The sequence below is a fragment of the Mesoplodon bidens genome (assembly GCF_964165515.1).
Source record: "Mesoplodon bidens genome assembly, chromosome: 17".
Classification (NCBI taxonomy): Eukaryota; Metazoa; Chordata; class Mammalia; order Artiodactyla; family Ziphiidae; genus Mesoplodon; species Mesoplodon bidens.
In genome coordinates this window covers 15,398,476-15,411,735 of record NC_138174.1, presented here as the reverse complement: position 1 = coordinate 15,411,735, position 13,260 = coordinate 15,398,476, and the positions used below count along the sequence as shown (strand labels likewise).

The window sequence follows — 13,260 nt, the reverse complement described above, 5'->3', positions numbered from 1 at the left end:
TAGTTTTGATGTGCATCTCTCTAATAATTAGTGATGTTGAGCATCTTTTCATGTGCCTCTTGGCCATCTGTATGTCTTTCTTGTGAAATGTCTATTCAGGTCCGCCGCCCATTTTTTAACTGGATTGTTGTTGTTTGTTTGTTTGTTTGTTTTTTGCGGTACACGGGCCTCTCACTGCTGTGGCCTCTCCCGTTGCGGAGCACAGGCTCCGGACGCACAGGCTCAGCGGCTGTGGCTCACGGGCCCAGCCACTCTGCGGCATGTGGGATCCTCCTGGACCGGCGCACAAACCCGCGTCCCCTGCATCGGCAGGTGGACTCTGAACCACTGCGCCACCAGGGAAGCCCTGTTTTTTTGATATTGAACTCCTTCAGCTGTTTGTATATTTTGGAAGTTAATCCTTTGTTCATTGTTTCATTTGCAAATATTTTCTCCCATTCTGAGGGTTGTCTTTTGATCTTGTTTATGGTTTCCTTTGCTGTGCAAAAGCTTTTAAGTTTAATTAAGTCCCATTTGTTTATTTTTGTTTTTATTTCCGTTACTCTAAGAGGTGGGTCCACAAAGATCTTGCTGTGGTTTATGACTGTCAGAGTGTTTTTCCTATGTTTTCCTCTAAGCGTTTATAGTGTCTGGTCTTACATTTAAGTCTTTAATCCTTTTGGCGTTTATTTTTGTGTATGGTGTTAGGTAGTGTTCTAATGTCAGTGTTTTATATGTAGCAATCCAGTTTTCCCAGCACCACTTATTGAAGAGGCTTGTCTTCTTTTTGATGATAGCCATTCTGACAGGTTTGAGGTGATATCTCATTGTGGTTTTAATTTGCATTTATCTGATGATTAACAACGTTGAGCATCTTTTCATGTGCCTGTTGGTCATCTGCACGTCCTCTCTGGAAAAATCTCTATTCAGGTCATCTCCCCATTTTTTAATGGCCTTTTTTTTTTTTAATGTTGAGTTGTAGGAGCTGCTTATATATTTTGGATATTAACCCCTTATCAGTCATATCATTTGCAAATATTTTTCCCCATTCAGTAGGTTGTCTCTTCATTTTGTCATTGGTTTCCATGGCTATGCAAAAGCTTATATGCTTAATTAGGTCCCATTTATTTTTGCTTTTGTTTCCTTTGATCTAGGAGACAGATCCAAAGAATTATTGCTATAATTTACATCAAAGAGTGTTCTGCTTACGTTTTCCTCTAGGAGTTTTATAGTATCCAGTCTTACATTTAGGTCTTTAATCCATTTTGAGTTTTTGTACATGGTGTTAGAGAATGTTCTTTTACATGTGGCTGTCCTACAGCCTTTGTTTTAAAGTCTGTTTTGTATAATATAAGTATTGCTACCCCACATTTTTGTTTCTATTTGCATGGAATATTTTTTTGTATCCCTTCACTTTCAGTCTGTGTGTGTCTTTAGATCAGAAGTGAATCTCTTGTAGGCAGCATATAGATGGGTCTTGTTTTTTTTTTTTTAATCCATCAGTCACCCTATGTCTTTTGATTGAAGAATTTACATTTAAAGTGATTATTGATAGGTTGTACTCAATACCATTTTGTGAATTATTTTCTGGTTGTTTTTGCAGTTCTTCTATGTTCCTTCTTCTCGCGCTGTCTTCCTTTGGAATTTGATGACTTTCTTTAGCATTATGTTTGAATTCCTTTTTCTAATTTTTCTCAATATTAGGTTTTTGGTTTGTGGTTAATTTGAGGTTCGTGTATAGCAGCCTATGTGTATAGCAGTGTATTTTAAGTTGATTACTTAAGTTCTACATTTTTACTCCCCCCACTCCATGTTTTATGTTTTTGATACATTTTACATCTTTTGATTTTGCATACCTACTAATTATTGTAGTTATAGTTGATTTTACAACTTTTGTCTTTAAACTTTATAACCTTTGTAAGTGGTTGATCCACTGCCTTTACTCTACGTTTGCTTTTACCAGGGAGATTCTTCCTTTCACATGTTTTCTGATTTCTAGTAATGGCCTTTTCTTTTTTCCTTAAAGAAGTCCTTTTAACATTTTTTGCACGACTGGTTCAGTGGTGAACTCCTGTAGTTTCTGCTTGTCAGGGAAACTTTATTCCTCCTTCAATTCTGTACAGTAACCTTGCCGGATAGAGTATTCTTGGTTATAAGTTTTTCCCTCTCAGTACTTTGAATATATTGTGCCACTGGCTTATGGCCTGTAAAGTTTCTGCTGAAAAATCAGCTGATAGTCTTATAGGGGTTCCCTTGTACATAACTAGTTGTTTTTCCATTCTTTTGCACCTCATATGCTCTTGATTCCATCTACTGTATTGTTCCTTTCAGTAATTGTATTCTTCAGCTCTGATTGGTTCTTTTTTATATCTCTTTGTTGAAGTTCTCACTGTGTTCATTCTTCTTCCAAGTTTGGTGTGTATCTTTATGGGTATTTGAACACTATCAGGTTGATGACTTATGTCCATTTCGTTGGTTCTTATCCTGAAGTTTTGTCTTGTTGTTTGATTTGGAACATATTCCTGTCTCCTCATTTGTTTCTGTGTATTAGGTAGATTAGCTACATCTTCTGGTTTTGAAGAAGGTTTTGTAGGTGGTTTCCTGTGGGGCCCAGAAGAGCAATCCCTGCTAGTCACCAGAGCCAGGGATGTTTTCTGTGTGGGCTGCATGTGCCCGTCCTGTTGTATGGTGCCACAGTTGCTGCAGTCACACTGGTGGAAGGGGCTGGCCCCCAAGCCAGCTGCCTGTGTGGCCTGGCCCCAGCTGCTGCACATTCACTGGTGGACAAGGCTGGCCCCAGTGTGGCTGGCTGTGGGGCCCAACCACAAGAGTTGCAGGTACAGTTGTGAGTGGGGTTGGCTCCCACCCTGGGAGGAGGGGGACTACAACCAGCCAAGGACTCCCGCTGGATATGGCAGGGTGGCAGCTGCTTTGGAGGGGTGCCAGCTGGGAGGAGCTGCTTTGGGCAGGAAAGGTCTGCAGGGGAATGCTGGTGTTGGGGTGAGTGGTGGTAGCAAGGTAGAGAGCAAATGTTTTGAAATGGCACCTGCCAGTGCTGGGCCAGCCTAGGTAGAAGGAAAAATTTTTAAATGATGCCCACCAGCACTTTGTTGCCCAGAGGCAGTTTCTTCTCCCGCCTTTGGCACTCACCCTCAAGTTCATGAATGTACTTCACATAACGGCCTGGGCACTTTGCAAAGTGCTGCCTCTGTCCTGGGACTCAAAGTGAGTGAATTTGTGTGTGTGCCCTTTAAGAGCAGAGTCTTGGTTTCCTACAGCTCTCCTGGATACAAGCCCTGCTGGTTTTCATAAACCAGATGTTATGGGGGCTCATTTTCCTGGTGCAGGTCCCCAGGGCTGGGGTGCCTGATGTGGAGCTCAAACCCCTCTCCTTAGGGAGAACCTCCGTGTTTGTGAGGTCCCCTCCCACTTGTGGGTAGCCATGTTGGGGGTATGGGTCCTGCTGAGACCACATCTCTGCCCTCCTCCTGTCTCAATGTGTTTCTTTCTTTATATCCTTAGTTGTAGGAGAGCTGTTCTGCTAGTCTTCAGGTCTTTCTCAAAGAGAGCTGTTGCACACGTAGCTGTAGTTTTGGAGTGTCCGTGGGAGCATCTTCCTACTCCACCATCTGGATCCCGCCTCAGTGCTCCTCTTCATTTATACAAATCCTTCCACGCCCATCTCAGTTTCTACCTCCTCGGTGACACTTTCTCATTCTACGCCTGTTAGCCTCCCTGAAGCACACAGCTGCACCCTTAGTCTTCATCATACAGCTTAACACGTAGTTCTATGCTATTCTGCTATTGTTCCTGATGTGTTTTACTCCCTGAAGCATCAACGGAGTCTTCACTTTCTTTTGTATTTTTCACAGGGCCTAGCACAGACCTTTCTCACTGTGGGGGTCATTATCATACAAGGGTGTATCCGTAACAAATAATCAGTATAGCTTCAGAGTCGTTCATTCCAGAAACTTGGCCTACCTTTGGTCACTCCATCCAGCAGTCTGCTACAGACAAGGCCTATGATCCCATCAGCAAACACATTTTTGATAAAATGTGAGCAACTAGGCATTGCTTTTTAAATACGCATACTAGCTTTAAAATTGAGCGTCTTCTGTATTCCCAACATATGAAAATTAGGTGACACACATTCAACACTAATGTTTACTTGGTTAAAGTCTAATAGAAAATTGAATACTTTGCTTTTCAAGTGTTCCACCATAACCCTCAACCACGATGGCCTGTTAAAAATGTTACCAGTATTGCAACTTTATAGAAATAAATATTAACATTTATACATGTAGTCATTGGGCTATGAGACCAAGAGTACGTGATTAAATAGAAGAAGCCTCAGTAAGTGAACATGAACTTCACTGTTGTCTCATTATCAGTTAAGTTTATAGTTCTGAATTCCATGTGTTCATCCACAGATGGTTCATGATGCTGAAACAGACAGAGTAATAATTAATCTATCCAACTGTCCAGCTCTGTATGATGAGGTGAAAGTGAAATTTCTCTCTTCTTCTTCGGTGAGTAATCAAGAAACAATCTATGCTGCTAAGCTTGTCTAGTCTTCTGAATGATTCCGGTTTGGGGTTTCCTTTGCTACAATTCCCAACAAGGGAGATGACGGGAGATGTCAACCCCTAGTCAGGGATGGGGAGACGAAACAAGTCAGATTTCTATATCGAATTTTTTTTAAAAGAAAATATGTAATTAAATATATTTTTGCTCATTTGTTTTCTAAATTATATACAATTTGCATGTATTAATTTTCAAACAAGAAAAAAATACAAAAACCCAGATGTTAAAAAAAAAAGAAACCAAGGTCTAAACTACATAGTAGTGATATTTTTGGTTTGTATCTTTAAAAGACATTGCTCCCCATAACTTATAAAATACGTTAAAGTGAGGGAGATTTGGCTTTCCTCTCAATTGATGTATAATTCATTTAAAGTCGCATATTTAATCCAATATTTATGAAAGATACGAATATCTGCCATTGTCATTACAGTATAATTGATGTTACCATTTATCAAGTGTATGTCTGATTATTCTGTACATAGCAAATTTCTAAGCCCCAATAGTTTCATTTTCCTATTAAATCATCAACCAGAACCGCCAACGTATAACTGTGTTTGCTCAATTTAAAGCTTATTTCCTGTGCCCGCCTGCATCCCCTGCTTGCTCCCTGTTGGCGGAGAATTTACTAAGTTTGAAATGGTCCATGTGTTGAAGCAAGTGGCCGGGATAGCTCCCCTTGAATAACGGAGCCAGTCTGAATTCTCTGAATCAGTGGTCTCTAAGCAGAAGCACTGGTGTCGGGGCACTAGCCAAGGGGTCTGTCATCATCAATCGTGGTTAATGATCCAATGTAGCTGCTCCTTGTAGGAACGGATGATACCATTGGGGCAGAAATAGACATAGGTCCTCAGTAGATTCTGTTTAGCACTATCCAAACCAGATTAAAAGACCAGTGTCTAAATTTGTAAATATCTATCATAGAGAAAATACATGTCCTTAAAAATGTTGCTAGAAATGGCGAGAGAAAGGAACAGCAATCTCTCAAAGTCTCTGTCTTGGTGTCTTGAGTCTAATGTTGACGGTAAGTGCTGCGTATTCAATAGCTACAGTTATTTGATGAACGTACAGACGAATAAAGGAAGGGATTTTAATCCCTTTGGAAAGATTATTTTTCACAGTAAAATGGAAACTAAGAACTAATTTTTTTTTTACCATGTCTTTTTAGGCTCTTCCTAAATACTATGACAACTGTCCATTTTTCTTTTGGTTCCATACATCATTTATACAAAATAACAGGTATGGCTATGGTATAATCCAGTAGAAACAGCTTAGTCTCGAATGTTTATGTAAGAGGTAATGACAAGTCTTTTGCTAATTTCCATAAGCCCAATTTATAGAAACCAAAAAATCCTTGAGTCACTGGTCTTCATTGCCTTCCTTATTGTGATCTGATTATTTAAAACATATGGCTATTTTTTTAACATCTTTATTGGATTATAATTGTCTTACAATGTTGTGTTAGTTTCTGCTGTATAACAAAGTGAATCAGCTATATGTATACATATATCCCCATACCCCCTCCCTCTTGAGTCTCCCTCCCACCATCCCTATCCCACCCCTCGAGGTGGACACAAAGCACCGAGCTGATCTCCCTGTGCTATGCAGCTGCTTCCCACTAGCTAGCTATTTTACACCTGGTAGTATATACAAATCCATGCCACTCTCTCACTTCTTCCCAGCTTACCCTTCCCCCTCCCCGTCTCCTCAAGTCCATTCTCTATGTCTGTCTTTATTCCTGCCCTGTCCCTAGGTTCATCAGAACCAATTTTTTAGATTCCATATATATGTGTTAGCATACAGTATTTGTTTTTCTCTTTCTGACTTACTTCACTCTGTATTATAGACTCTAGGTCCAATCACCTCACTACGAATAACTTGATTGTTTCTTTTTATGGCTAATATTCCATTGTATATATGTGCCACATCTTTTTTGTTGTTGTTGTTTTGTTTTAACATCTTTATTGGAGTATAATTGCTTTACAATGGTGTGTTAGTTTCTGCTTTATAACAAAGTGAATCAGTTATACGTATACGTATGTTCCCATATCTCTTCCCTCTTACGTTTCCATCTCTCCCACCCTCCCTATCCCACCCCTCTAGGTGGTCACAAACCTGATCTCCCTGTGCTATGTGGCTGCTTCCCACTAGCTATCTATTTTACATTTGGTAGTGTATATATGTCCATGCCACTCTCTCACTTTGTCACAACTTACCCTTCCCCCTCCCCATATCCTCAAGTCCATTCTCTAGTAGGTCTGTGTCTTTATTCCTGTCTTGCTCCTAGGTTCATAGTGACTTTTTTTTTTTTTTTAGATTCCATATATATGTGTTGACATACGGTATTTTTCTCTTTCTGACTTACTTCACTCTGTATGACAGACTTAGGTCCATCCACCTCACTACAGATAACTGAATTTCATTTCTTTTTATGGCTGAGTAATATTCCATTACATATATGTGCCACATCTTCTTTATCCATTCACCTGTTGATGGACACTTAAGGTTGCTTCCATGTCTTGACTGTTGTAAACAGAGCTGCAATGAACATTGTGGTACATGACTCTTTTTGAATTATGGTTTTCCTCAGGGTATATGCCCAGTAGTGGGATTGCTGGGTCATATGGTAGTTCTATTTGTAGTTTTTTAAGGAACCTCCATACTGTTCTCCATAGTGGCTGTATCAATTTACATTCCCACCAACAGTGCAAGAGGGTTCCCTTTTCTCCACACCCTCTCCAGCATTTATTGTTGGTAGATTTTTTGATGATGGCCATTCTGACTGGTGTGAGGTGATACCTCATTGTTATTTTGATTTGCATTTCTCTAATGATTAGTGATGCTGAGCATTCTTTCATGTGTTTGTTGCCACTGTGTATATCTTCTTTGGAGAAATGTCTTTTTAGTTCTTCTGCCCATGTTTGGATTGGGTTGTTTGTTTTTTTGGTATTGAGCTTCATTTTTCATATTGAGCTTGTATATTTTGGAGGTTAATCCTTTGCCAGTTGCTTCATTGGCAAATATTTTCTCCCATTCTGAGGGTTGTTTTTTCAACTTGTTTATGGTTTCCTTTGCTGTGCAAAAGCTTTGAAGTTTCATTAGGTTCCATTTGTTTTTTTGTTTTTATTTCCATTTCTCTAGAAGGTGGGTCAAAAAGGATCTTGCTGTGATTTATGTCATAGTGTTCTTCCTATGTTTTCCTCTAAGTGTTTTATAGTGCCTGGCCTTACATTTAGGTTTCAAATCCATTTTGAGTTTATTTTTGTGTATGGTGTTAGGAAGTGTTCTAATTTCATTCTTTTACACGTGGCTGTCCAGTTTTCCCAGCACCACTTATTGAAGAGGCTGTCTTTTCTCCATTGTATATTCTTGCCTCCTTTATCAAAGATAAGGTGACCATATGTGTGTGAGTTTATCTCTGGGCTTTCTATCCTGTTCCATTGATCTGTATTTCTGTTTTTGTGTGAGTACCATACTGTCTTGATTACTATAGCCTTGTCGTATAGTCTGAAGTCAGGGAGCCAGATTCCTCCAGCTCCGTTTTTATTTCTCAAGATTACTTTGGCTATTCGGGGTCTTTTGTGTTTCCATACAAACTGTGAAATTTTTTGCTCCAGTTTTGTGAAAAATGCCATTGGTAGTTTGATAATTGCATTGAATCTGTAGATTGCTTTGGGTAGTATACTCATTTTCACAATGTTGATCCTTCCAACCCAAGAACATGGTATATCTCTCCATCTGTTTGTATCCTCTTTAATTTCTTTCATCAGTGTCTTACATTTTTCTGCATACAGGTCTTTTGTCTCCTTAGGTAGGTTTATCCCTAGGTATTTTATTCTTTTTGTTTGCAGTGGTGAATGGGAGTGTTTCCTTAATTTCTCTTTCAGATGTTTCATCCCTAGTGTATAGGAATCAAGACATTTCTGTGAAGTTTGGATCCTGCTACTTTACCAAATTCATTGACTAGCTCTAGTAGTTTTCTGGTAGCATCTTTAGGATTCTCAATGTACAGTATCATGTCATCTGCAAATAGTGACAGTTTTACTTCTTTTCCGATTTGGATTCCTTTTCTTCTCTGATTGTAAAAATATGGCTATCCTTGAGACCCACTGTTGCATTACCCTCAAGGTCCATGCCATAGGACTGTGTTATAAAACATACTATAAGCAGATCTTGAGTGTGGCAACAAATGCCTCCCATGAAAGTTTAATATGAGTTTGTTCAGTACCTTGAATATGGCAGGTCCTCAGTATGTGCGGATTTACTGATGACTGAGCAACACCAAATTCTGTGCCACAGGAAGGTGTCATCCAGGGAGGCTTCAGCTAGTTTAAAAGCGAGTTGACACACTTATATCTAGGGCAGAAGTTATAAGACACAGTAAGTATCAGTGAGGACAGCTTTTAAAAAATCAGTAATAGTCTCCCATTTAAAACTGATTTTCTTATAACTAAATCGGGTAATCTAGTTTTAAAAAGTAACTGATTTGAAGAGTATTCCAAAGAACCTCTATCATATCTGAAACTCATTCCTAAATCTAGAAGTTCTCCACGTCTTCTGTACTGTGGTGCTGAAAATTTGAGATTGGCATCACCATACCATTCAATTCTAAAGGAAAGATAACATTCAAAAAATCATACAGAAGAGTTTTGAAGAAGTGGTTACGATTGTATGTGGCATGAATTGGCAGTTCCCATGACACACAATCCTAGCCTGTTCTTCAAATGTAGACTGCATCTAATCCCGCCTCAAGTCCACCAAGGTGATGGCAAATAAAAACCTAGACCAGACACCTACAATGCACACACATGTAGTGGATATTGATAGAGTGAACTTTGGATTTGATGGAACATTTTTACCAATTTTTTCCCCTGGATGTGTCCAGACAGAAAACTTCGACTTATAACATGAGCGAAGTCCCTCAAATAGACATCTAGGTGGAACTTCCTTTGGTACTACTTCTCAAAAGTGGTTCTTGCTGAAGGGGACAGTTTTTTCCTTTAAAACACCATGTTCATAGTAGAGGAGCAACATGCTAGATCACTTTTCTCCTCACTTTTATACTTTCTGAAGATTTAACGTGTGAATGTCCATACTCCTTGGTAAAGCTGTTTTTATTATGCGACTTAATTTCCCCAAAATGCCAACTTCATCATTTAAAAGACACTTGTTATTACTGGGTTTTAATACACATCTAGTCTGCTTTATCACATATAGAAATTAAATGTAGATGTTCATTCCATAAAAGGCAATATTAAAAGGATCAGTGATACGTTCTTACTGAAGGTCATGCTATTTTTGTGTCTTAAGAGAGAAAGGGGGAGAGCTGGTCTTTGAAAGCTAATTAGATGCAGAGGGGGGGTCGAGACTGATGGTGGCCAGCAAGGCTTTTTTTTTTTAAAGCTCTAACAAGGGTGTCCTACAGCATGGCTTTTCTGTTAGCCCTACAGTAAAATGTAATTTTTTTTTCTATTCTAGGCTTTATCTTTCAAGAAGTGAATTGGATAATCCCCACAAACCAAAAGCATGGAAAATTTACCATCCAGAGTTTGCAGTCGAGGTCTATTTTGATGACGTGACCAACGGTAGTTCCCCTTCTGACTAGAATCATGTTCTTCCCAATCCTTGCTACCTATTAAACCTATTTCCTTGCTGATATATTTACATATATATATACACATGTCCTTGAGAACTGTATTAAATATATACAAGGGAGAATGTCAATGGCAGTAGTTTTTTTTGAAAGAAGTCACAGTTTTCATTTGTATTGAGATAAATTTGAAACAGTACACGGGAACATTAGTTGTCACTTAAGAACTCAGAAATAAAACTTTCCTATCAAAGTAACATATTTATAAATTGTGATTACCCCCAATACTGTGGGTTTATTTACTTATCTATTTTTGGACAAGTATTCATTCCCTGCTTTGTTTTACATTTGTAATTTCAGATTTGTTAGAAAAGTAATTTCTAATTTCCTTCTTCTACTTGATTTACAAACTATTAACGAGCATCAGAAATGGCAGCAAAGATTGTTTTAAAACCCCTCACCCCTGCTCACAACCAGCTTCACCTAAGCTTGGGGAGCTCTGAAGTAAGGTCAAGTTTTCATTATAGACACTGGTTAGTCCTGTGTCCACAGGGAATCATTTTCTCTTTGGTACCAGGTGCTACTTTATTCTAAGTACTTTCACTGCCATTATCTTAAGGCCCTAATTGTCTTTGAAAATAGTTCTATGTTGGCTTGACTATTTGGGTGATTTTCCTTTTATTGGCAAGGCTCTCAACAATCTAGCCCAAGTTGAATTGATCAGGAAGTGAAAAGTAGCAAATGATGGGAACCAGCGCCTCTGCTAAAACACAGGCACTCGTTACTGAAAAACCTTGCACTTTGCAAAAAGCACACGATAAACAAAATAGGGTTTGGCGGGTTGGGACAGACCATTCCAACTAAGCAGTGTTGTAACAGCACTAACCAGTGGCCACTTGGGTTGGCAGCCCCAGGAGGTCTGGAGGTTGCCACAGGCAGTATTTTTTAAGGGAAACTGGAGCAACAGTTTATAGAGAAGGGTTGGTGGGTGCCAACCTAGCAGGGATGGGAGGAGGGCCGCCAGCGTGGTGGCGTGGAAGGCCATGCAGGTGCTTCTCTCCCCCTCAAAATAGCCCCCAAAAAGCCCGGCTGCAAAGGTTATTCTACTCCCCTTAATCTGACTCCCCTTAGAGGAAGAGCTCTTGGAGACACAGCCTTTCAAACTCCTTCCGTGTTATGACTACATTATTCCCTGTCATTTGGGTTACAGAAATGTATTGTGGCAGCCCAGGTTATTGCCTTTAAAGTTCCTGCAGCTATAATCTGTGGAGGGCAGATCAGCGGGCAGGCCTAGGTGAATGGGAAAAAAAGTGAGGAGTAAGATCTACCTTTAACACTGGCACAAGTTGGGAAACCCCAGTTTTTCAGAATCTTGCTTTTTGAAATAAAGGAAATTACAGTTGGGGGGGGGTTTCTCTTCCCTAACCCTCCAAAATGGATTAAAATTTCTGGCAATTATGAGCTGTCACACTATTCTGCTTTTGCTCATAAAGAGAACTTGTTCAGGGCCTCCAGCAGGGCTGCTTTCCTAGAACCCAGTGTGAAGAATTCGTAAAACAACTTGAGAAACTTAGATCATAATATATCAGAACGCTACTGGTTTTCTTGAATAGAATTTACTGACCTGGAACAGAACTATCCAAAACTTGATATCCAGAAGTTTATTTTAAAAAATAGAATGGCATCCTGCCAAATCAGTCACATCAGATACAGAGCCTGGTGGAGGGAGAGTAATTCTAGTGGGCCACGTTTCGTAACTGTAGTGTATACAGAATATGTATTTATATCAGTAGTTATTTTACATCAGGTATCTTGCTGACAAAAAAAACCAATGCTCGTTGCAATAAAACCATCACCTTAAAATATCACCATACATAACTCAAACATTCCTGACAGTTGGTTCTTAGCACGTAAAGTACTTAAATCATATAGTCAACTATTAGGCAAATTTAATGATAGAACACGAGAATTTCTTTAAACACAGTATTTCAAGTTACTCTTTTTTTGTCTGGAGTACAGATTTGAAATGGTACAAATTGTACCCAAATACTGAACCATGAATTAAGGAAACAGAATGAAACGTAAAAAACACCAACTCTGTCTTAAGTTTCCATTCACTACTCCCACTCACTCTTACTTGCCTTAGACAGTTTCTGTTGAAGATATTCAGTTAAATGTTCACAGGACAACACGTGAGAAGACCTACTGCCAACAGGGCTTAGACAACAGGGGCCCGGTGGGCTCTGGAGCAGGTCACTTCCTGAGGGAAGCCAGTCCCATTTGCTGTTTTTGCTTCAATCCAGGCCTGTTCAGAAGAAGCACCACTCAGTAGCTACTGACCGTTTAAGTATGGACAAAAGTAAGGTAGAAACATTGCTTATCAAGAAAAGGCAAACGGAAGACCAGGCATAGCTCTGGAGCCCATCGGGCACAACACCGGGCACCCCCCCTCCACTAAACGTCTGCCAGCAGCTGGCCTTCCCGACCCTCTCTGGCTTCTGGCCGGAGTCGCCACCGAGCCTGCAGGGAGAACAAAAACGTGTGCAAACTAGAGGGTCTCACACGCGGCTTCCGTTCTGCCGGCAGGGGCGGACGTACCAGTGTGGATCATGATCACCACATCAGCCGCGGGGGCGGATGAAGCACTCTTTATTAGAGGCCTGGGGGGTCTCGGAGCAGCACAGAATGAGGCGGCTGACCTCACTGGTGACGACAGGGGCTCCCGTAAACCAGACGACCAGGGAACAGCTGCCCATCCCAAGTCTACGGGAGTCAGATGAACCAGGGTTTGTTAGTCGTGCATACGTACGGCATAGTTTAATGAAATTACCTTTGCTTCGTTGATTAAGTCACACCCCAGAGACCACCATCACTGGAATTCACAACAGCCAGTACCCCACATTAAAGGCTCCAGCATGGCAAGGAGTGAGGGATCCCGAGACAAACTTCAGCCTGGGTCAGCCCTGACACCCCTCACGGGGAGTGCAAGCACGACACTCTGGTTCCCCCTGAAAGGAGACCACTTTGCCCACAAGCACCACCACTCCGTCCCCAGACGGGGAGCCAGGGCCTCTCTCGGCTTTGGCACGCTGCTCCCTGGAAGGGCTTCC

The 13,260-nt window shown here is 40.5% G+C and overlaps 1 protein-coding gene across 1 annotated transcript in view; it reads left to right on the top strand.

Annotated features, from left to right (window-relative positions):
* LOC308605213 (phosphatidylinositol 3,4,5-trisphosphate 3-phosphatase TPTE2-like) overlaps positions 1-10,286 on the top strand; it is a 74,020-nt gene extending 63,734 nt beyond the window's left edge. Inside the window, exons 17-19 of the mRNA XM_081214980.1 lie at positions 4,410-4,508; positions 5,729-5,799; positions 10,039-10,286. Coding sequence (XP_081071106.1) covers positions 4,410-4,508; positions 5,729-5,799; positions 10,039-10,165 — 297 coding nt within the window. The 3' untranslated portion in view covers positions 10,166-10,286. The remainder of the gene's footprint in view (positions 1-4,409; positions 4,509-5,728; positions 5,800-10,038) is intronic.
* Positions 10,287-13,260: the final 2,974 nt, after the last annotated feature.